Source organism: Liolophura sinensis, chromosome 6 (genome assembly GCF_032854445.1).
Source record: "Liolophura sinensis isolate JHLJ2023 chromosome 6, CUHK_Ljap_v2, whole genome shotgun sequence".
Classification (NCBI taxonomy): Eukaryota; Metazoa; Mollusca; class Polyplacophora; order Chitonida; family Chitonidae; genus Liolophura; species Liolophura sinensis.
In genome coordinates this window covers 51,477,345-51,502,098 of record NC_088300.1, presented here as the reverse complement: position 1 = coordinate 51,502,098, position 24,754 = coordinate 51,477,345, and the positions used below count along the sequence as shown (strand labels likewise).

The 24,754-nt window shown below is 40.6% G+C and overlaps 1 protein-coding gene across 2 annotated transcripts; it reads left to right on the top strand.

The window, feature by feature from the left end:
* Positions 1 to 2,744: 2,744 nt before the first annotated feature.
* LOC135468745 (uncharacterized) lies at positions 2,745 to 24,456 on the top strand. 2 transcript variants are annotated; one of them, XM_064747150.1, is made up of 8 exons: positions 2,745 to 3,163; positions 3,918 to 4,025; positions 5,367 to 5,458; positions 12,412 to 12,608; positions 13,609 to 13,735; positions 15,106 to 15,159; positions 16,005 to 16,103; positions 22,533 to 24,456. In XM_064747150.1, the coding sequence occupies exons 1-8, from the start codon at positions 2,758 to 2,760 to the stop codon at positions 22,629 to 22,631; spliced, it is 1,182 nt and encodes a 393-aa protein (XP_064603220.1). In that variant the 5' UTR covers positions 2,745 to 2,757; the 3' UTR covers positions 22,632 to 24,456. The 2 variants fall into 2 exon arrangements, with proteins under 2 accessions (XP_064603220.1, XP_064603222.1); XM_064747152.1 differs by lacking the exons at positions 16,005 to 16,103; positions 22,533 to 24,456 and adding an exon at positions 14,447 to 14,548 and having other exon boundaries at positions 15,106 to 15,155.
* Positions 24,457 to 24,754: the final 298 nt, after the last annotated feature.

The window sequence follows — 24,754 nt, the reverse complement described above, 5'->3', positions numbered from 1 at the left end:
CTCCGCCCCAGAAATGACTACTGCCATGGTAATCAGGAGCGGTAGATCCAGGATCAATCCTGGGTCAAGTTGCACCTAATACTTTAAAAGAGGAAGTTGTAAATTCCTTGCTTGGCGTTTAGCATGAAGGGGATAGTGCAACAACTGGTTGACCCATATCAGTATAATGGCTCAGGCAGGGTGGCTTACTTGCCTTCGGTAAGCCGTCTCAGTGAAGCAGCGGTGAAAATTCGTCCTGCAACAAGGAGGCACATTACATGTACTCTAAGGATTCCTTCATCGTCATATGACCAAAAAATTGTTAAATACGACGTTAAACCCCAAGCACCCACTCACTCACTCATTAAGTAATAAAATGGATTTAAAATTTCAATCTTGCCAGTAGAAGCTGAAGCAAACAAAATTAAAGTTTTGTAATGGTTAGCTTTGTCTCTTGTCTCTCTTTCTCATTGGAATAAATTGTTATGCTGTGTTCTTCTAATTTAGACACAAGTGTCCTTCCATGCAAGTGCAATAGAAAGAGGGTTAAGCCTGGAGGAGTTGCCTGACATGGAGGTATGGTTGACCCTGAATGGTGCACAGAAGAATCTCACAGTAGATGAAGACGCTGAAATAGTCCCTAGTCATGAAGAAGTATCTCTTGCAGTAAGTCAACAGAATGTGGAGAGATCTGAAGAGAAATCCAAACAGTTGCAATGTGGATTGAAGTCGAGGGTTAATTGGACTGAAGAATATAGCGAGAGTGCATCCCGTCTGCCAGTTCCACAAGTGCTAAAGGTTGAGGGGAAACCAAGTGCTTCTGCAGATAAAAATATCTCTTCTAATGTTGTCCAAGGAGAAATAACATTACGTGTTAATGGACAAACTTTAGCAAATCCTGGGCCATCTGTAGAACCAGAGGTAACAGATGCTCTGAATGAAGGAACTGATCAGTTAGTTGACAGTGTGCACTGTATGAAAAGTCCACAGCCTGCTTCAGAATCTACACAACCTCAAGTGGGAGCCGCTTCAGGAAATATTCAAGGCGTTCCATCAGGACTTCAGTCTCAGCCTACTGATGGACAGAGTTCCTCTGCTTTGCAAAGTTCTGCTGCTGGACAAACAACTTCATCCATACCCACCTTCTCTTCTTCAAAACGAAAAGCACCTGTTGATGTGAATTATCTTATGGACGAGGTGAAGGCCAAGCTTCTAAGCAGGTACCCATTCCTGGCTGGTCAGCCTGAAGTGTTAGCATCGCTTGTGGCTCAGCAGACTGCCATCCTTCAGTATTACATGGCTCAGGGTGTGACAAACCCTTCAGCTGGGAACATTGTAAATACGGCAACTGTGAGAGCTGCCACTCCACCACAGGCGCCTCCAGGATTAACCTCAACAGATATGGTGAATAAGACTACAACTAGTCTAGCTTCCTGCATGTCCACGTCTGCCTTACCAAATGTTGCCCCCAGCAATGCTGTTACAGTGGACAGAAGAGATATGGTGTCAAGGCAATCTTCCTCAGAATTCACTGAGGCTCCCAGCATGAAGAAGCCACCTGGGATCTCATCATTACCTAGTAGCTCCTCTGTGCCAGGACTGAGTAACTTTGTACATCTTCAAAACAAACCTGGAAACGCCAAGAACAATGTACCATCATCAAACTCATTGGGTTTTCAAAACCAACAAAGACTCATGAATGTATCACCACAACTAGTCCCTCAAAGTAAACCTGACAACAATGAAGGGCAGAGTGTTCTGGCACAACCCACATACACATTGGCTGAAGTTGTGCCAAGGAATACAGAGGTGCATCCTGTCACACATCAATCAGCACCTCCTGGAACATTTGATGATGTTGGGGATTCATTACCAAGTAAAAATCAAGCTGAAAAATCTGAACCACAGGGCACCTCAGCACAAGCGTTGACAAGAGCGTCTTCAGCTTCAACAACGAAAGATACTCGCAGAAACACAACTTACCTATCTAAATCAGATTCTAGCAGTAACCATGATAACTTCAGAATGCAAAGCAGCATATTGACGGAACCTGCTTCTCAAAGCTTTGAGGACTGTGTGACACCAAAGCCATCTTCCCCAGCTCCAGGTCCTGCACAAAGTGAGGGAAGCAAACCTGTAAAAGAACCCCCATTGCCATCATCATCTTCTGTTCCACGACAAAGCTCAAATACAAGTATACCAGAAGTGATCAAAAGTAACCAGACGGACAGAAGAGTTGAACCTAACATTTCAACCAACAGCCCTGAACTTGCACCAAACCAGGAGGTGCTTCAGCCAATGGAAAATTTGTCCAGTGCGTCTGAAAAAGTCATGAAGTTTCCACTTCTGCCACCGTCGGCTCAGCCATGGATGCAGCAGTTTCAGTCTTACCATTACCCAGCCTCAGGGCAGATAGCACCCAGGTCAATGCCCCCTGGGTGGCCCAGGTATTCAAGTCCTGCTGCAATGAATTTCCAGGGTTGTGGATCATTGCCTTTTCAGTGTATGGGAAGTTGGAGAAATCCCATGTATCCACAACTGCCAGTCTTTCAAAACATGCCAGGGAGAAACAATGGGTCCAGCACTTGGCTACCTCCCAATTCTCAAGGCTCATACCTTCTGCCTCAGAGACCAAATCCTCATCCAGGTTTCAGCACATATGAGACGCAGCCATCTTTTCCTCCAGAGTCAAGGATGCTTCAAAGTAAACCCGTGAACATGCATGGACAAGGGGATTCCCCAGTCCAGCAATCTGACTGGCCACATTCTCAGTCCCATATGTCAGATCCAAATCCAAATGTGAAGAACTGGAGAGACTGTCTGGACCCAAAACTCCCAGTATTTCAGAAAACAAAAAGTGATACTGCACCTCAGAATCCATCAGGTGGGAATTTTTATGATGAAGGCACCAGTGGTTCCCAGAAAGAGATCTGGGATGATGTAGAAGACTTTCCAGAGCTGAAGGTGTGTGGTTACAATCCCAAAAGAGAGCTGGATTATGGCACATCCACTGATAAAGCTGAGAAATCAGAAGCAGGTACATGTAATCAGGTTACCAACATCCCAGGGTTGACAGGAGCCATGCTGGATGGCATGAGAAGACAGGTCAAGAGAAACACTACTGCACCAGGTGGTGGAAGTGCCAACTCACAAACAATATCAACAACAGACTGGTGTTCCACATGTAAGGGGCAAGCTGTGACTAAACATGCTTCTTTCATGTACACGGAATAAATCACACAGTAGTTTCAAGTGCACAAGACACATGAGCACGTGTCCCTCTAGGCTTCATCAGTTTAAGTTTTTGTTTTACTGGTAAAATTAATTTCTTTTTCACGTTGCCTTAAAAAAAAAAGCCTTGAAAAACATGGAAATAAAAAAAAACATTTTATTTTTATTTTTTGGGTTTGCTCATCCATAAAAACCAATATAAAATTAGTGTTGCCTTATGTATGTTAAAGTATTGCTATACTCAATGCGTGGTGATGTGCACTTGAAATTGCCAATTGACTTACTGCAAAAACAGGGTATTTCTAGATGAGTAAATTGTTTATAGCATAATGGAGGGCCTTCGTGGCTGAAGGGTTTAGCATGCTAGCGAGGCATAATAACCCAGGAGTATCTCATAATGCAAGTGAGTTCAAGTCCAGCTCATGTCGGCTCTTTCTTCGGCCATGCGTGGGAAGGCCTATCAGCAACTTGCGGATTATTGTAGGGTTCCTACCACCATAATGTTGGCTGCCATTGTATAAGTGAAATAGTCTTGAGTACGGCATAAAAAAGTAAATAAGTGTATTTATAGCATAGTGCAGTTATGTACATAGTATAACCTTCAATTTTTTGAAAGAGTTTAGAAGTATTGCTTGATATTGTTTTATAATAAATGTGATCATTGACTGATATATGCTCTGTACTTGTGTTATTCTCTGTATCAATAGCCAAGAAGCCACCAGCTAACCAGGACTCTGCCTGTGAAAAATCTGTACAATACAAGTCAACTGCAGCAGATGACACAAATCCTCTCATGTGTGGAAGCTCTACAAGAGGTTTGAACCTTTATGTTCCTTAAGGGCAGGCTTTGGCTGTCTGCCTAATAATTTATGCATAATTTTGTGATTATGTCTAGATTAACATACTTTATTCATGTTTCTTTCAAAGTTTGCATTCTTTCCAAGTACATCAAACCCTTTGATAGAAATACAAACCCTGTAAGATGTACAAGGATAAAAAAAATCATTACATATTTGGTGTAATCCCCAAAAAGTTTAGGAAGAAGAAATCAAATTTGGTGAGAGGGGCCTCCGTTGCCAAGGTGGTTAGCAGGCCAGCATGGCACAATGACCAAAAAGCCTCTCACCAATACAGTCAATGTGCACATGCTAACTTCCTGTGTGGTCATACTTATGAAGGTCTGCCAGCAATCTGCAGATGGTTGTGGGTTTAGCCTGTGCTCTGCTCGGTTTCTTCCACCATAAGGTTGGCTGATGCTATACGTGAAATATAATTGTGTATAACGCTAAACACCAATGAAATGAATATATATTTGGTGAAAAGAAGAAATGATTATGTACTTGTATTTAATATAATTCCTTGTGTTTAATTTCTCATCTTCCTCTTGGACTAGCATCAAAGTGAACTGTTTGATCACTGGATGCGTGATTGCTTTTGTAAGATTGGTGTTCTTCTGAATCTGAATTCTGTTTTAAGCTCAGGATTGCTGTTTACATACTCGTTCACCAGGAGCTGGGGGTCTCAACACAATCCCTATGAGTGGGAAGAGATCAGTTTCCTCCAAAGCAGCTGCTGCTGATGAAACCAACCCTCTCCTTATGGCACGCTCTGAGAAAGGTTAATCCAGCAAACATGGCCTCTTCCGACAGAAAATAACATTAGTGAACTTGTGGTTACGATATATATGCTATCAAGAGCCATGATGCATTGTAAGACGTAATTATCTCTTCAATTCCATTTTCATAGAGAAAAATTACCAAAGTGTTGCTGGGTCTCTTGCTTTGCTTAGCTGTCATTAACTGACGAAATAGTGTCAAGTCATGATTTTCCTTTCATTCCATTGTGATATAGAAAAATTGCCAAATGTTTCTAGGGTTCTTGCTTGTTTAGCTGTCCTAGACTGCCAAAGTGCATATAACGAGAATTTCAGTGATTCAAAAGTTTGTAATTGAGTTCAGTTGTAAGTACTGATTTGGAACGGTAACCTGTGCGAACAAGGCTGATATTTTGTGAAAGGTAATTTGTGCTGTCCGAAAAGAATAGCTAAAATTGAATTGGGTTTTCACTGATTTCACTTTTTTGTGAAGAAACTTGGTATCTTTTAAATAAGCGTCTTTATCATTTTTGGACATATATGAAATCCTTTGTGGTTGCAGACGTAGGAGGCCTTAGCAGTGCTGATGGGCTGACAAACATCGGACTAGATGAACACCCACATCCAGAAGACAATGAAGAAGAGTGGACTCAGGTAGGACAGCTGGAATTGGTTTACACAATGTATTGAGAAATTTATTGTATTGCAATCTTTATAAAAAACTCCAGAGTGTGGTCAGGGTACTTAAATCATTTCGTTCTAGAAGATTGGGTTCAGGATCAGACTTGCAGAGTTCCCCTGCTACCAGTCCGGGCCAAGTCCAAAACGGGTAATGTTGATCCCATTTTGGTCACATGTTTTCAGATCCGGAAACTGTGTTGATTGTTTCCTGAATAGGACACAAGCAACTGTTACCTGAATTGGACACCTGTAACTATTTCCTAAATGGGAAGCATTAAAGAGTCTCTTAAACAGGCGACTTTCCAATGTTCCCTGACATTGATATGTTACTTTAAATATAGGGAACAAAAATAATAATTTATGAAGAAAACTAGGTGGGTCGGTAATTAAATATAATTAAACCATTTGTTGGTAAACTACATTTACATGTACTCTATTCTGTCTGTATATTTTTAAGTTACATCATCTCATATATATTAATTTAGGACATTGCTTAGGCAGATATATGGTATATAGAAAAGTAGGCATGTATTAGTACTTCTTTTCCACGCAAAACTATCCATGACAGCGCATATGTTTATCTAATTGCATGTAAATGCTGGAATGTATGGATAGCAGATAATCTGTCATATTTAAAGTCCAGAAATACAGTTGGGTATCTTGTTTATTTACAAGTACATAATTATAAGCAATGTACGAGCGTAAATGTGTGTTGGTAGTAGTGGTGCTAGTGGTGTGGGAAGATGGGTGATTTGGGGTACAGGTAAACGTAGGCTGTAGGGGCAGCCCTCCAGGGGCATTGAAGTGGCCCAAGCATGCTGGTCAAAAAATCATGTTTAACACAAACCATCAAGAACCAAGAAAGTCTTTAAAGTGCTAAATGACGGATTCATGCGAAGAGAAGAAGTCAGCAGTTTTCTGTGATGTTCGAAAAACGCAAGAAGTGTTCTAGGGGAATGAATGGAATCAGTATCCAAATCTACCATGCTATTTTAGTTCTCAATAACCGAAATACATAGCTGAGTTGTGCTTTGATTGCAACTTTTCATACATGTATATCCAAGGTGGCGATCTATATATGGTCGGTAGACCCAAGAAAAGCAGGATTAGACACAGTTATGAAGCAGAGCGCGTTGCCAGAGATTCTGGACACTCTAGCTGTCCATATTCACCCTACAAGAAAATGATGCCCATTTTAAAACTCATGTAAACAGCTCAAGATGTGGAATATCTTCTTTATGCTGTGCTATGTTTATGTATGCAAACCCTTCACTCAATACATGCAGTATTTCTTTGGATACCACCATTAACAATAGCTACCTATATATACTGCTAACAGTTTAGCCTTACTGTGATAAGGGTTTAATTAAGAGACTTATAAACACCTCAGATCAATACATGTACACTTCCAGAAAGTTGAGAAAGTATATGAAGTAAGATTAGATGGAAAATGTAAATAAAGTAGGACTATTTTAGTGTGGCTCTGGAGGGGTGGTTAAATTCGTTGTTGTGATTGTTTTTCTCTGATATGTGACTGATTCTCTGCATACATTTTTAGTGTGGCTGGTTGCAATATAACATCAGCCTGGATTGATGTTTTGATGGACCATTTGAGCTGACATTACTGCCTTTCCAATCTTGTACAGTCAGCGTATATGAAGTCTATAAAGATGCATGCTTGAATCTAGATATGTTCTGTATTTGTTGAAAATGGGAACAAATAACACAGGGGGAGAATCTTTTCTGTCAAAACCGGCTGAATTTTTTTCTACTAGCTGACCCTCCTGAGTCAACAGATTATATTTGACCCTTATATGAACATTTTTCACAGGATGTTGTGGATTTTCATCTTGTCTAATTTTTGACCAATATGCCCAGATCTTATCTTCCTACTCTTAATGGTTAACCAGTAGCAGAAAGTTGAGGATTCTGATGAAATCCTATTCCTGTTAATAGATCAAAGATTTATAGACACCTGTTTGGTGGTGATCTTCTGAGGCGTTAGGTATTATAATGTAAGGGTACTTCACATCTTATTTTATTTTTGGGAAAAGTGATTGACAATTTATTTGAATATACTACTTTTATGTTTGATACTAGAGATTTCGCTCTAAATATGCCATTGAAGTGCATATGATTAATATGACAATAAACATGAAGGAGGTACGCATGTTATCACAGTATCTGTTACATTACAGCACACTAAAAGTTGAATACAAAATTGTACATAGATGAAATTCAAATGGTTCTATAAACTAATTCCAACATGTACATGTATACTGTATACAGCTGCGGTTTTCTTACCTGATTTAGGGCATGGTCAGCGTGTTCAAGTGTAACTCTGGAAGCTCTTTAGAGAGCCATGTCACTTGCCATAGCCATTTTAACAAGGTTTGATATTGGTAAGGAACCAGTAGAGAAAAGTGTAGGGGGCTTCATTTTTATTCCACATGCTGAAGCCAGTCAGAGGGACAGCTTGGACAACATTCCTGACCACCTTGTCATTGCCATGTGCACAACATCTGCTGTGTCCATCAAGAGAATGGGGATTAAATGCGTATGTCTACATGTGAGAGGACGGGACAGACTGGGGCAGACACATGTACCATGGTTCAGGTGTGGGGTATATGTATCTCTCTGAGGAAGGATGAGACCCTCTTCATTAGCCATCTGGTCATGGGACTTTAGGTGTGAGAGGACGGGACAGACTGGGGCAGACACATGTACCATGGTTCAGGTGTGGGGTATATGTATCTCTCTGAGGAAGGATGAGACCCTCTTCATTAGCCATCTGGTCATGGGACTTCAGGTGTGAGAGGACGGGTCAGACTGGGGCAGACACATGTACCGTGGTTCAATATTGGGGCATATATATCTCTCTGAGGAAGGATGAGACCCTCTTCATTAGCCATCTGGTCATGGGACATTAGGTGTGAGAAGACGGGACAGACTGGGCAGACACATGTACCATGGTTCAGGTGTGGGGTATATGTATCTCTCTGAGGAAGGATGAGACCCTCTTCATTAGCCATCTGGTCATGGGACTTTAGGTGTGAGAGGACGGGACAGACTGGGGCAGACACATGTACCATGGTTCAGGTGTGGGGTATATGTATCTCTCTGAGGAAGGATGAGACCCTCTTCATTAGCCATCTGGTCATGGGACTTTAGGTGTGAGAAGACGGGACAGACTGGGGCAGACACATGCACCTTGGTTCAGGTGTGGGGTATATGTATCTCTCTGAGGAAAGATGAGACCTTCTTCATTAGCCATCTGGTCATGGGACATTAGGTGTGAGAAGACGGGACAGACTGGGGTAGACACATTTACCATGGTTCAGGTGTAGGGTATATGTATCTCTCTGAGGAAAGATGAGACCCTCTTCATTAGCCATCTGGTCATGGGACATTAGGTGTGAGAGGACGGGACAGACTGGGGCAGACACATGTACCGTGGTTCAATATTGGGGCATATGTATCTCTCTGAGGAAGGATGAGACCTTCTTCATTAGCCATTTGGTCATGGGACTTTAGGTGTGAGAGGACGGGACAGACTGGGGCAGACACATGTACCATGGTTCAGGTGTGGGGTATATGTATCTCTCTGAGGAAGGATGAGACCCTCTTCATTAGCCATCTGGTCATGGGACTTTAGGTGTGAGAAGACGGGACAGACTGGGGCAGACACATGTACCGTGGTTCAGGTTTGGGGCATATATATCTCTCTGAGGAAGGATGAGACCCTCTTCATTAGCCATCTGGTCATGGGACAGTAGGTGTGAGAGGACGGGACAGACTGGGGCAGACAAATGTACCATGGTTCAGGTGTAGGGTATATGTATCTCTTTGAGGAAAGATGAGACCTTCTTCATTAGCCATTTGGTCATGGGACTTTAGGTGTGAGAGGACGGGACAGACTGGGGCAGACACATGTACCGTGGTTCAGGTTTGGGGTATATGTATCTCTCTGAGGAAAGATGAGACCCTCTTCATTAGCCATCTGGTCATGGGACATTAGGTGTGAGAGGACGGGACAGACTGGGGCAGACAAATGTACCATGGTTCAGGTGTAGGGTATATGTATCTCTCTGAGGAAAGATGAGACCCTCTTCATTAGCCATCTGGTCATGGGACTTTAGGTGTGAGAGGACGGAACAGACTGGGGCAGACACATGTACCGTGGTTCAGGTGTAGGGTATATGTATCTCTCTGAGGAAAGATGAGACCTTCTTCATTAGCCATTTGGTCATGGGACTTTAGGTGTGAGAGGACGGAACAGACTGGGGCAGACACATGTACCGTGGTTCAGGTGTAGGGTATATGTATCTCTCTGAGGAAAGATGAGACCTTCTTCATTAGCCATTTGGTCATGGGACTTTAGGTGTGAGAGGACGGGACAGACTGGGGATGGCACATGTACCTTGGTTCAATAGTGGGGTATATGTATCTCTCTGAGGAAAGATGAGACCTTCTTCATTAGCCATCTGGTCATGGGACATTAGGTGTGAGAGGACGGGACAGACTGGGGCAGACACATGTACCGTGGTTCAGGTGTAGGGTATATGTATCTCTCTGAGGAAAGATGAGACCCTCTTCATTAGCCATCTGGTCATGGGACTTTAGGTGTGAGAGGACGGAACAGACTGGGGCAGACACATGTACCGTGGTTCAATATTGGGGCATATATATCTCTCTGAGGAAGGATGAGACCCTCTTCATTAGCCATCTGGTCATGGGACTTTAGGTGTGAGAGGACGGGACAGACTGGGGCAGACACATGTACCTTGGCTCAATAGTGGGGTATATGTATCTCTCTGAGGAAAGATGAGACCCTCTTCATTAGCCATCTGGTCATGGGACTTTAGGTGTGAGAGGACGGAACAGACTGGGGCAGACACATGTACCGTGGTTCAGGTTTGGGGCATATATATCTCTCTGAGGAAGGATGAGACCCTCTTCATTAGCCATCTGGTCATGGGACTTTAGGTGTTAGAGGACGGGACAGACTGGGGCAGACACATGTACCTTGGCTCAATAGTGGGGTATATGGATCTCTCTGAGGAAGGATGAGACCCTCTTCATTAGCCATCTGGTCATGGGACATTAGGTGTGAGAGGACGGGACAGACTGGGGCAGACACATGTACCGTGGTTCAGGTGTGGGGTATATGTATCTCTCTGAGGAAAGATGAGACCTTCTTCATTAGCCATCTGGTCATGGGACTTTAGGTGTGAGAGGACATGAAACTTGAACCCCAAACTGTCAAATAACAGGAAAATAATGCCTTTGAGGAGAGGTCTGCATTAGTAGAACATCTAACACTCAACTCCTTGTGGGCACTTTTTAGATGGTGTCAAATTTGACTTAATTTATTCAAAGCAATACAGCAGGCACTCAGTGGGAAAGGTACAAAAGACCTATATTAATTATAGGTAATTAGACGTAAGGATAGTTATAGAAACTGGTTATCACAAGTGCTTGTTATCAGCATAAATGATAATCTTCAAACTGTAACATATCAGCATATTAATTTTAGTGGGTCACTTTTACATGTATACATGTATGTGTGTTTATATTAATAAGAAAGAAAAACTGAGTGAATGTTTTTATGACCATATATAAAAAATTTGTAGATCTCATACACTGAACTGCATAATAAAGTATTAGTATCACAGTCGAAAAGTAATATTTTCATGTAGTTCAGCGATGTTATATCAGTTACATATCGGTTTTGAATGTTGTCATTTCAATAAGACATATTTTAAATATTTCCCATTCAGGAAACATGTTTGTGTATTTGTACATGTTTCCAGTTCAGGAAACTACATGTACAAAGCAATACCAGCCAGATGGCCTGGAAAACGTTTCCTGTTTTGGAAACATCACAGTGTGTTTCCTATACAGGCAGCATACGATATGTCTCCTGTTGAGGAAACGCTTGTCTGTGCTTATAGAATGTGTCCAATTTAGGAAACAATCATTAAAAAATTAAATACCTTAGAATAACGAAGGCTAATGACAAAGAAATGTGCTATATTATAACAAGTATATACTTAAATTGTGCAAGAGTTCATTGTGCAGCAAGGTGCAGGAGCAGAGAAAAATGAAACCGAATTTTTATAATGACATTTATGTAGTTGGCTATTGTCAGAATTCCAATATTACATAAAGTCATAGAAATGAATTTATGTACTGGGTCAGATTTATCAACCAAGTTTTACTTTCTTTCATTTTACATTTTACTTTCTTTCATTTTTGTTTAGGGCACTCATGTCCTAATTCAGAAATGTTTCCTGACTTGGAGTGGACTGGGTACTGTTGTTATCATTGGCTTTGTTACAATGGATGGTCAAGTCTGCTGACTTGTGTGGCCTGACATGAAGTCTGCTGGAGATCTCTTGCGTTCCATCAATATGTCATACATGGGAAAGTCAACCAGTTACTTTGCCAACTTTGGTGATTTGCCCAAAGCAATCCAATGTCTTCCACCCATAAATCTGAGTGAAATATTCTTGGGTGTGGTGCTAAACTACAATAAAATTAAAAGAGTCCTAGCCTATTGATACTTCGATATTCCCTAAATGACCATTAATTTCGTCCTTGACCAACTTGCTCATTTTTCCTGATTCTAAGAGTTCTATAGATTTTAGAAAGCTGTTTTGAGGTTTGCTTGAAACATGGGATGACATTCTACTGGAAAATTGTGAGTGTCAACACCAAAAATAACATTCTGTGACATTTATTTGCCTTTAAAAATGCACTTTTGCAGAGGAAATTTTGGGTCATTTACTTCGTTTCATTTCCCCAAACAGCAGAAATGGTAGATGATATGTGAGAAAAGTTAGTCACCATAATGCTTGCTGCTATTCTTGAGTACGATGTAAAACACCAATCATATAAATAAATGCATAAGTAATGCATTTTAGGTGGGTAAGAAAAAGAGGAAGGACACCTCATCCACTGCTGTGCCGAAGTCGAAAAAGAAGGGTAAAGTAGGAGTCGCTGCCTCCAGACCTTACATTCCAGGCATGAATTACGCTCCGAGGCCTGCACAGCAAAACAAGGCCAGCAACTTTGAGCGTCTTCTCAGCATCCTTCAGCAGAGGTTTCCACAGCTCAACAGGTGTGTTTTAATTCATTCTATTGCTTGTTTAGTAAACTTCATTTTCGTGAATAAACTTAAAGAAGCTCAATATACGACAATTTTGAAAATCACACACTATGTGTTGGCATTGATATTTATGTAATATGTGTCAGGTTTTTTTCCATAAATAGATTTTACATTTCAGTCTTTGTTACATTACATTTGTAATGGAATTCTTTGATGACATCCATGCAAGTTTGAGATCATCCAGCCAACAGGGTGGATGTTAATAGTTATAAGAATGTTGTTATGTAAATGTTGAATATACCACATAAAATAATCTTGAAAAATATGAAGTATTTAACTAACCTCAAGCCTTTATGATATGGAATATTTAACTGTTCACAGCAGCATTGTTCATAGTACAAAAAAGCAAACTTTGCTCTTCGTAAATCAGGTGAATTCTGCAGTCAGATCAGCAATGATATTCACATATTTTTAATCACTGAAACTTGGTTCAGAATAAAGTTGCAGCCGCTCAACCAACTTTAAAATGGCTGAAAGGTTTTGACTTCCATTTATCATCAAATTATCATGGAAATTCAGCATATCATTGTGAAACTTTAGTGACTTTTTATCATGAGTGGAAAGCCTATCAAAAGTGGACATTGGTGAACTCCATTTTACCTCGTTATTTACCTCTATGCAGAGTTTCAGTTTATATATACAAGTCTTTACAGTTTTCTTTTGCAACATTTAAATTGTACATTTGTACGTGGGAAGGTATGCAACCTGCGGATGGTTGTGGGTTTCCCCTGGGCTCTGCCCAGTTTCCTCCTGCCATAATGCTGGTCATCATAAGTGAAATATACATGAGCATGGCGTTAAACACCAATTAAATAAATAATAAGTAAATAAATTGGTCATGTAGTTTATCTGCTGAGTAGAAAACCTATGTAAATGAGCCTTATATCGGATTGGTTTTGGTCATTGCCATTTCATGTTTTAAAAACCTGGGGTGTTTGTTTCATACCTGTAGACCTGAGCTAATTGAAGTGATCCAGCAGGTACGCAGTAAGAAAGGCTCTCTGACTGGGCTCTCCATGGAACAGATAGTTGAGGAGTGCAGACCTTACAGCGAGCGCAAAATTAACATGAAATCCAAGGTATGTGAAAAAGTGCTGAGTACATTGAAAGTCTTCCCAGTCTTAAAATGCCATGTTGGCAAAGTTTGAAGTGAACATCTGTTATGATTTATAAAAACAGCCTCCAAGAATGTTTAACTTGACACAGTTGAATAGTATTTGTATCTGACCATTACATATTTAATGCATGTTGATATAGCCTGTGTGTCCATTCGTTTTGTCGGCCGTAAGTGGGAAGGTCTGCCAGCAACCTGCGGATGGTCGTGGGTTTCCCCCGGGCTCTGCCCGGTTTCCACCCACCATAATGCTGGCCGCCGTCGTATAAGTGAAATATTCTTGAGTACGGCGTAAAACACCAATCAAAAAAAAAAAAAAAACAAAAAAAAAAAAAAAATCCATTCGTTTTGTCTTGTCAACACAAGTGCTCCAGTCTGAAGTTCAAATTGGATTTTTGTGAAACTGCCAATGTGTTGAGGACAATGTGTGTATTTGCATGAGTTTCTTGGTTCATTTCTGGCAATTGTTTTCCAAGTTAAAGCTGCCTACCTAAAATGAGAACTTTTCAGCACAACATTTTTAGTTTTCATTTATGTTTAGTGGATTTAGCAGATTTTGGGAGCCCCAGTGTCAGAGGTGTTAGCGTGTTTGTGCAGCACTGTGAGTTGGAAGCCTCTCACCAGTGTGGTTGCTGTGATAAAGTCCAGCTCATGCTGGCTTCCTCTCTACCCGTAGGTTGGAAGGTCTGTCAGTAACCAGTGGGTGATTATTGGCTTCCCCCCTGACTCTGCCTAGTTTACTTCCATCATAATGCTGGCCACTGTCTTATTATTTACGGTATAAAGCACCAATCAAATAAATAAATCAGTGGTGTAGATGAGTTAAGGGCAGTATCTAGATGTGTATGAGCTTATTTGGTTTCATTTGTGTGACATTTTTTTTCCAAGTTATCACTGTTCAAAGATAAAATCTAAACTTTAAATCTTCACAAATAACAGCTTTTTTGACTTATACATAGCAGGAAGGCTTCTCCTTGTGATGACTTTTGTTGTAAAATGATTGATATTAATTGATTGCAATATTGTAAGTTTATGTTATGTTATAGGGGGGCCTCTGTGGCTCGGTAGGTTAGCGCGCTAGCGCAGCATAATGACCTGGGAGCCTCTCACCAATGCGGTCGCTGTGAGTTCAAGTCCATCTCATGCTTGCTTCCTCTCTGGCTGTATGTGGAAAGGTCATCCAGCACCTGTGGATGATCGTGGGTTTCCTCCCACCGTAATGTTGGCCGCCATTGTATAGGTGAAATATTCTTGAGTATGATGTAAAACACCAATCAAATAAATAAATAAATAAATGTTATGGTATAGATAGATGCTCATGTTGTGTTTTTTCAGAGCCCTGTTCACAAACCAGCCAGTCACGACCTGACACCAATCTCCCCGACTCCTGTGAGTAAAAAGACCTATTGGCAAGCAAAATGTCCTTCAGGGATGCCCTTACGGGCAAACTAATTTTTTCTACCCATGAACAACTCTTGGCAATATCATTTAGCTTTATTTCACTCTCTGTTCCTCGCTATAATTTTGCAGACAACGAGCAGTGATGGCTGTTGCGCCACACGCTGTCAGACTGATTACATACATGCACATCTACATGTAAGTCATCAACTATGAACAGGTCGCACACAGCCATTATCCACTTGTTTTATAGCAGTGAATAGCTTTTCACACATCTCACTTTTTGCCTTTGAGATTTTCCCTGTGACTGAGTAGTACCCTCCATTATTTTCCTGCCCATATTTAGGATAATTCCTGATGAAGGAGAATAAAATCTTTGTGGCATGTAAACCTCTCAAAATTATGTGAAATATAGGGGTAGATTTAAACATGGACATTTTAAAGCACAAATGTGTAATTTATTGTATAAATTATTACATTCATTTATATAAGTTAAATTTTCTGAAACCATGCATGACAATATGAAATTTTACAGTGAGTTATTTGATCATGTTGAAATATGCGCATTGGCTCTGCAAACCAACACATTTTTGTGAAGAAATTGTCCACTCAGTTTAGAAATTGCATTTAGTCATGCAATATTTGGCTCGGTGTAGCCATGTGAATTGGTAGGCCTAATCTCCTTTTACCAGTTACTTAATTTGTGGCAGGCGAACTCGATTAAAGCAACCCCTTCTGCAAATCACTTGTCCTTGGGGCAGCTGTTTCAAAAAATGAGGTTCCAGCACTGATTGGCTGTGCATCAGGAAGTTCACCAGAGATATTCTGTATTTCAGGCAAACGATGAAGAAGTAGATAATTGTGTGATTTGCTTTGATGACCTCTCCTTGGCTCCCGTTAAAACTCTGGAGTGTGGACACCAATTCCATGAAAAGGTAGGCAAGCTTGACCCTTTGTCCTGAAGGCAGAAAAGGGAGATCACTGCTGGTTTAGATTGCTCAATGCATGCACTTGAAGTTAGTCATCCACTCCAGCCATGTCCCTGAAGTGATGCTTAGTGGGAAAATCGGGTACCCGAATCACTTCACACATATTTCCTCCTTAGGAGAGAAGGTAGTAGAGGAACATAGTCCATTAGAATGAATGAATGAATGATTATGGCTTAATGCCACATCGGCAATATTTCAGCCATATCGTGGCGAGAACAATAGTCCATTAGAAGTAATCCATACACTGTACCCCTCACAGCATGTGTACTGCTCTATTTATGCTCACTTTACATCACTGCTGCAACTAGACAAGCTTGATCTTTTGGGCCTGTGCGCGCATGTAGGCTTGTTTAGACTTAGAATCACCACTGGTGTCCTCACGTAGAACTATTTAATCAGCATTCATTTATAAAATTGTTCAAGTGTTGATTAGAATATATGCATATTGTAGATAAAGAAAATGTATGCGTATAAAGTATTATTAAAAACACAGTGACCTCAGTCACAGGCACCTCGGCGCTGGTCAAGATTTCTGTACGAAATTGCTAGTGACGTGAAATAAACTAGTGGCACATGCGCTGTAGGAAGTATGCCATGGGTCAGACTTGTCAGGTGGTGGCGGTGGTGTAAAGCGAGCATAGAGAGCGATGCACACACTGAAAGGAGTGTGGGTTAGTTTGCGTATTTCAAAATTTGCTGTTGATGATTTCAAAGTGTCATTTCTAGGTTGAGAAATGTACACTCAACAAATCTCAGCAACAAAGAAAAAGGTGTAACAAAAGACAGCGAATGTGGAAAGTAATGTTTTGTATTTTCACCATCTTGTTAAATGAAAAAAACAATGATCAGTGCGTTTCATACATGTAATCTGAGTAAGCGTTTATCTGAGGGACCGGGAAGTTTCTTAGCCATGGAACTTCTAAATACATCTTTACATGTATTTCGGACATGTACATGTAGGTTAATTTAAAACAAAGTTAGTGAGGGGAGGAGATTCACTGGAATCAACCTGCCTATCCATCTGTCTGTCTGTAGTCACAATTTTATCCATGCATCTCCTCTCAAACTACTTCACCAATTTTGATAAAATTTGCCATACCTCTTACCTGTCACCTGAACTCGTGCATGATTAAATCATTTTCATAATTACCCCCATTTAGTACTTTGCATCCGAGTCCTTTTCCATGTATTCAGATTTGTGCATGCAACTCTTCCTGAAGTACTGAACCTATTGCCATGAAACTTAGCATACATCTTCCCTATTGTCTAAACTTATGCATGCTAAAGTTATCTTACAGTTGGGTAATTATTTTCATAATTTTTTCCGGTACTTAGTGCAATAAAGGATTTTCATATTACTCCTGCTTAAGTATTACACCAATTTACCTGATCACTTTCTCTGTTCAGTTTTAATATTCCATTTGCCACAGCAGAATACAACTGCTCACTTCCCGCCAGATTCCGACGACTTGCTGATTGCTATCATAACTTTCCTGTGTTGAAATAATTGAAGTAACAGTTAAACAAGGAAGTGACTGTTACCAAAGTCGTGTCTTTTCAAAGACACATAAGAGATAAAATGACTGTGACACAATCCCTGGAAATCACATACTGTTCACGTTTCACAAGCCATCATTCAAGGTTTTCAGCAGTGGCAGTACTGAAGCACATTTCTTAGTCAAATAATCTGACCGTTGTTAAACAGTCTTCTCCTTGAGTTCCTTATTGCCACCAATTTCTGTGCGAAGTCGTGTATCAGAAACCAGTTGTGTAGATTTGATTGCCTTATTCAATGACCTACAGTCCGACACACATGTAATAGGCAGCTAAAGGGGATCAGCTGATCCATAGGTGAGTTTGGAGAACGAAGTTTCCAGGAATATACAGTTGTCAATTCCCTCAGACATAGCCAAGGTTTCTGCTGCCCCCCCCCCCCCCCCCCCCCCCCCCCCGCCTGATTTTCTTTGACTGCCAGTGCAGCACAAAGAATTTTCCAGCTTCATCCCTCGATAATATCAGGTGTCCTCCTTGAGTCCCTATTATCAGACAGAGTTGTTCAGTGAAGCATCACTGAAAAGTTTGACCTTTTCATTGAGTAACTGAAACTTCACAACAACATGCTCCGATTTCACTTTCTTTATCACTTTGTTGAACATTTTGCAACATTTTGAACTGTTGCGTTTCTGACACACAAAGTGGATGCATCAAAAGATATGCCTGGTCTTCTCTGGCATTCTAGCCATAGAAGTTGTCCAATTATTGACCTGTACATGTCAACTTCTGGTACACTTAATGGCAAGTCATGGTGGACTCTTTTGTCCCAGTTCATCATTTCTAGTGGACTCGCACTGTCGACAAACTGCTTTTGATGCAGCATGATGTTGCCAGTTTCGTCATGTCCAGTCTCAGTTCCTACATTCCCACGGAAATTTCCTTCCTCTTCCCTTCCAACGTTGAAAGCAAATCTAATATTGGGAATCACAAAAGTTTCCAAGTTTTTGTTTTCACCCAAAACAAAGTCATCTACATGGCTTGCTAACATCCCATTTCCTGAGCCTTTATCATGTGGCCAGTAAAATACTGCTGGATCAAGCACTGAGACATGCGTATCACTGTTTGACCACGACCTAAGCACTTTTGTGTACCAGTGAAGTGATGCATCTCCTAAGCCATAGACACTCGTTTGAAGTTTCCAAACGGCACCCACACATTTTGCTTCTTTGGGTGGCCTGATCCAAATGTCACTGGATAGGCTAGACCCTCTAGCAACAGTTCTCTCTTTGGGAAGGATTTCATTAGGACTGTTTTTCAATGTGTAAATCCACCTGGTGAAAATACATTTTTGTCCCTTATCACATACGGCGGCATACGCATCATTATTTATCTCTGTAATTCTGTAGATTTGGCTTCAGAAAAGTCAATATCACTAACCTCAAGTATGCTGTCATCACTTTGGTTAATTTGTTCTACCTTTTCAAATTCTGTTACTCTGCTCAAGTCAGATTCTTTTACACCAGCTTTATCTGACAGCTTTGAATACTGCAAGTTATACCATAGTTTATTCAGCTTACCTGTGGCTTTACCAGCCCTGCTTAAAACTGTGGCGGAATGTAATGTGCCTGAATCACTATCCCTAAACTGAACTTTGTTGTCTGGACGAGTTTTTAAACTTTCTGAGCTATTCTCTGACATATTTGACATATTTTCATGGTTGCACAATTCCTCTTTTTTTTCTACTTTGTCATAACATTCAACAGGTGTACCAGTTTTGCATAATCTAGTCTGGTGAACTCGTACACAATTCCACCATGTCTGACAAAAATTACAACTCCATCACTTCCAATGACAATACCAGGGCCCTTTCATTCTGGACTGTCACATGACAGTGGATGAGTTTGTTTTCTCACGGCTCAAGGATACGTTCAGAATGCTCAGATTCAGCATGAGCTGTCCTTGCAGCATGCAACGCTCTTATATGCTTTCCTAAAACCAGCACTTTGAGTGGTACCTTCTAAAGCTGGAAGTTTCTCACTTAAAACTGAAGGCAGATTTGGGGAGTGACTAGGCACCACATACATTTCTGGTACATGTACATGCAGTATAAACCACAGCACATGATCTCGTCTTTGATACAAATACTTCGTAGTCACTACATTGTTGCAAACAATGTCATATTGCATGCTTCTGTTTCCCCTTCTATCAGTTCCTGTTCGGTACTGTTTTCGTCAATGGTGATATTCACAGAATTACTGGTTTGATTCAGACAGCCTTTTGCTCAGTGAAACACACTTTTACATATTGCACAATGGGTACGTTTTCCATACCTGTTCAAAGGGATTGTACCTTTTGACACCTGACCTCCTCTAAATTGACTTTGTGCAGCTTTTCTGCTTTTGTCCCTATCAAACCGTCGCGTAAAAAAACATCTTCGCCTGTCATAGCCTCAGAATTTTGCAATCCAAAATAGAATATTCTTTTAAGAGCACTCTTCGTGGTGCCAAAAGTCAGCTCATCACAGGCCGTAAGAGCAAGCAGTTGCTCTTTTATGCTTAGGCCTACATTGTCTAGCAACTTGAATGCTAGAACTGCATCAGGTAAGGCCATGTTGTACTTTCTAGCCTTGTTATGTATTTGCTTGTTATGTAGTCAGCCATTGAAGTGTTGCTACGCTTCCGGAAATTCTCGAATCAGGAGTATGCCTCAAAGGTTGAACCTTTCATTTCCCTCTGAAATACAGAGTCCAGCTTGTCAGTCAACAATGCCATTCCTCAGTCTTCATCCAAATCGTCAGTCGGTATTCTGATCACTAGTTGCCTGGCTTTATAAGTCAGAGAAAGGGAGACTGCTGATGCTTGCTTAGCCTATGGTAAGTCCGTCACTCGGCGCCAAATTTCATTTTCATTTTTCTAGGTTTCAAAAGAGTCTTCCTCAAAGCAGGGCAGTTGTTTGCATTTCCTAGCCATCTTTTAAGCCTTCGCGAACCAAGGACTGGTAGTAATGTCACTATTTTTAAGTTCTCACTGAGTTCACAACACAGGATCACTTTCTCTGTGCAGAGGTTTAATACTCCATTTGCCACAGCAAACACATCGCCATCTTCCCATGACTTAGGTTATTTTGCATTGGTCTCATAACTCTCCTGTGTTGAAGGTATGAAAGTAACCATTAAACCAGGCAGTGACTGTTATCACTTTGTGTATATGTTTTATAGCACATAAACATCTACATGCTTAACAAGCTTGTATTTTTCTTTTCTTTCTTTCTTTTATTCTTGGGAAATTATTGGGGGGTGGAGGGAGGGCAATGCATGTGTTTCAGACATCTAGATTCTAGTTTATTATTGTGTTCATGTCATGCTTTCAGACCAATGAAGTCACAAGATCAATCCACTTCTTGCTGGTTTAGCAGCAATTCACAGAAGCTGCCCGTTGATTACAATTTTTTTTATAACCATGTATGATAACTATATCTGAGGGATGTCCAAGAAGTAAGAGAAATAAAACCTTGGATAATTCCTAGGAAACAGTCCAAACCAGGGAATGGTCGGTTCATCCAGCTTTGCTTCACATTAGCATAGTCCACCTGACAATGTTAGCGTGAATATCCTGACAGACACACTTACATGCCCGGTCAAGGTCTTTACTCTCTTCAGAACTCATTTCTCCTTCAGTCCCCCTCCACCTCTACCCTCCACCCCCTCTACCCTCCACATAAGGTTACTGGACCAACTTTTTGCTCTCAGTAACCTGATCATAACAGTCTGCTCACCAGAGGTCACTATAGCTGCAGGCTCAAATTGTGAATAAAAATCAATGTTACCAGACTGTGACCAACACTTGAGAGTTTTATTGACTGGATCTTGTTAGGAAATATGATGAGTGTAGAGCATAAGTATCAGTGATGCTGGAAACTCCCTGAAGCATGCTCACTGCTTTTGGCAGACATGTCACAACTGTGGTGGCCGTAGTGTTATCCTCTCTAGTGGAATCAAGACCATTAACATGGGTTTGTTTCTGTGTCATGCACACGTATACTGACGTTGTCGCTGTTATTTACGGAGATAATGGATCTAGGATGCTGCTGTGTATGCTTACTTCTGCGACCAGGATCCACTTGTGAAAAGCTTGATAAACCATTTTTCAGAAGTTTAGCTATTCATGTAGTATACAAATCACAGCACCTTGCACTGTAATTATCTAGACACCTGACCCGTTAGGTTGGGTGGTCTGCCTCAAAGTCGTGAGACCTGGGATCAAACCCAGTTGGGATCATACGAAAGGCTTTAAAAGTGGTATTTACTATTAAGGAGGTTAGAGCAAGGAAACAAGACTGGTTTGCCCGGTGTTGGTATAATGTTACTGGTTGGGGTCATGGGAAAGATACTTCAGTGGCAGCAGCCGGCTCTGCCACAAGAAGAAACAATACATATTTACACATACCCAATGACTCCCCCTCATATCACTGAAAAATTGTTAAGTATTATGTAAAACCTCAGGCATACATACTTACATGCATACCTAGACAACACCATTTGTATAAAATGTGATTTTATGAGAGCTTTGTTAAGTACCATTCCTTGCAGTAGTGTGTTACTGAGCATAATTTTTGGGACTAGAGAATTGGTTCAAGTCTACAGTTAATAAAGAAAACATGGGATCATAGCATAATATAAATTTAGTTTCTCCTTTTGATTTTCTCATTGTCTCGGTTGCTTTGTGATATCAAGCTTGACCCATCCTAAATGGATGATAAGATTGTGTGGTTTATGTGAAAAATTTAATCAGCTCGAATTTTTGTACTTTGAAATGAATGTGTCCACAGACATGTTAGCTGTCCTATATGCGTGTGTATATACAGGTATTGTCCTAATTGCAGTGTATCAAGTGTTGGGTGTTCACTCGCGAGAGAACCTGTCCCACCTGTCGTCAACACGCCCTGTTTCCAGAGGAATTCCCTAAACTAGGAAAAGACTGATCTCCTGTCTGGAAAACTTGACCTGTCTGTCAGGAAATGAAGGCTTATTTGATTATAAGACGGGAGATTAATTTCGTGACCAGCTCACACTGCTGAGGAGAAAATTGTCAGAATCTTCACAAATTATGGTCTGATTTTGGACTGTGTCAGTGTGTGAACAAAATGCTGCCAGCAAGTACCAGTATGGACAACTCCAGGAGGAGAAAAAGACCAAGATGTATATGGTAGAAATAAAAACATGGCTTGTCATGGAATAGGTTGATATGTTGGAAGACATATACAGTATATGGGCTAGGTAATATATGACCTTAAAATCAGTTGGTTGAGAAAGTGTATTCTGGTCAACTCTGAACTGTCTTTTAGATGGTATATTTTTTGTCACGAAGTAACTGAAGCTTTTTACGCTTTGATATTTTTCTATGGTTTTTTTTTTTTTTTCTCATAACTATCCTCCTTCCATTCAGAGGGAAAATGCAGGAGTTTAATTTGTACTTGAGTGATATGAGATTCAGTGAATATTCATGATTTATGTTCAGGTTATGCCAAGGTTTATTGTCACAGTGATAGAAGAGTATACCCCAAAAGAAAAACCCATTTGTGTGTTTGGGTACTTCTGTGTTACTTTTTGGTGTTTCTAATCTTGTCATTGATCATTTTTATGTTAATTGTGTGGTGCTGAAAACATATTTGACTGTATTACATGTACATTTGTATTGTTATATTGAATTGCAGTATCTTATATGCAGATAAAAAGCAACAGCTAATAAGCTGAAGGTAGTAATTTTGTTTGGGAAATAGGTTTGTCTGGAGAACAGTATTTGCAGTTGCACTAATATACGGGTCTCCAGTTCGTGTTCACGGAACAGCATTCAGCCATTTAAGCTCAACCACAGTTAGTTCCATTGACCGAGTGGATGAAGAATCATGCTGATTAGTATGGAAGATATTGTGTGAAGACTGGCTTAAGCAAGTAGCCCAAGGACATGTTACCGTATTACCTTTAAAAATGGCAGTCATTTTGCAGCCAGAGTCCAGTATTAGTAAATTAAAGCAACATTCCGCGACAGCACCTTGCTAGTGGTAATCCTAAGATTGGGTTAAAAAGCAGTTTATTTTTTCATTGATACACCAAATAATCCATTTACGTTACTCTGAGTACATTATGTGAAAAAAGGGGAATTTGACCATATTGGGATTTAGGTTTCGTTTACAATTCAAAGACCTGCACGTTTCCAAGGAAAACTGAGGGCCCCCTGCAGTTAGTCGTGTCGTTTCCGTTTCTGAGTAAATACCCGTGAATGTCCAACTTATGTACATGTGTGCAGTTTGCAGGTGATAATTGATACGGTCTCCAGGTATGGATTTCTACAGCCCACCACCTGTCATCTTCTCAGACACGGATTACAAAGAAGAAAACTTGACACACAAACTACAGTTTTGGTTTACGGCGTCATGCACACTTCTTAAATTAGTCGTATTGTGTTCTAATTATTCTGCTTCTGCCCAAGGAAGTTTTCTTCACTTTTTTTTTGTCTTCCTTTTTGTGATTTTTGTTCTATTCTACTATTGTTGCTGAATATGTAGTGTTTCAAAGTTGATCAGGGCTAGTTCTCCATTATGTGCTCATTTTAACGCCTTAGTTGAGAAAGCATTACTTACAAAATAGCAAAGGGGATATTTTCTTGTTCCGTATCGAGTCATGTGGTGAAGAGGTTACTTTAAATAGTTCACCTGCGGTACAGCAAAAGGTGATAGCAATGCCGATATCTTCAACATTTTTTACAGATTAGTTTTTGGTCTGAATAATTGGGATAAAATATTCATGCAACACGACTGTCTGAAAATAAAGAAGAGTTATCTCTGCGGAAGAGTTAATTATTTTCTTTTTTAAATAGTGATTTGCTCAATTGGCGTAAGTGCTGTGCTCCTCAGAAATACGTGCGATGTGATTAAACGTAAAACGTGTATCACGGGAAGATGAACAAACACATGGGGACATTTTTCACCGTCTCTTTTCAGCCCGTCTGCTGAGAAAAGCTATTTGCGGGTGGAAAAGACACAGGAGCAAAGGGAGTGCATTACAAACTGCAGGACAAGATTGCATTTACTGTTGGAGACAATGG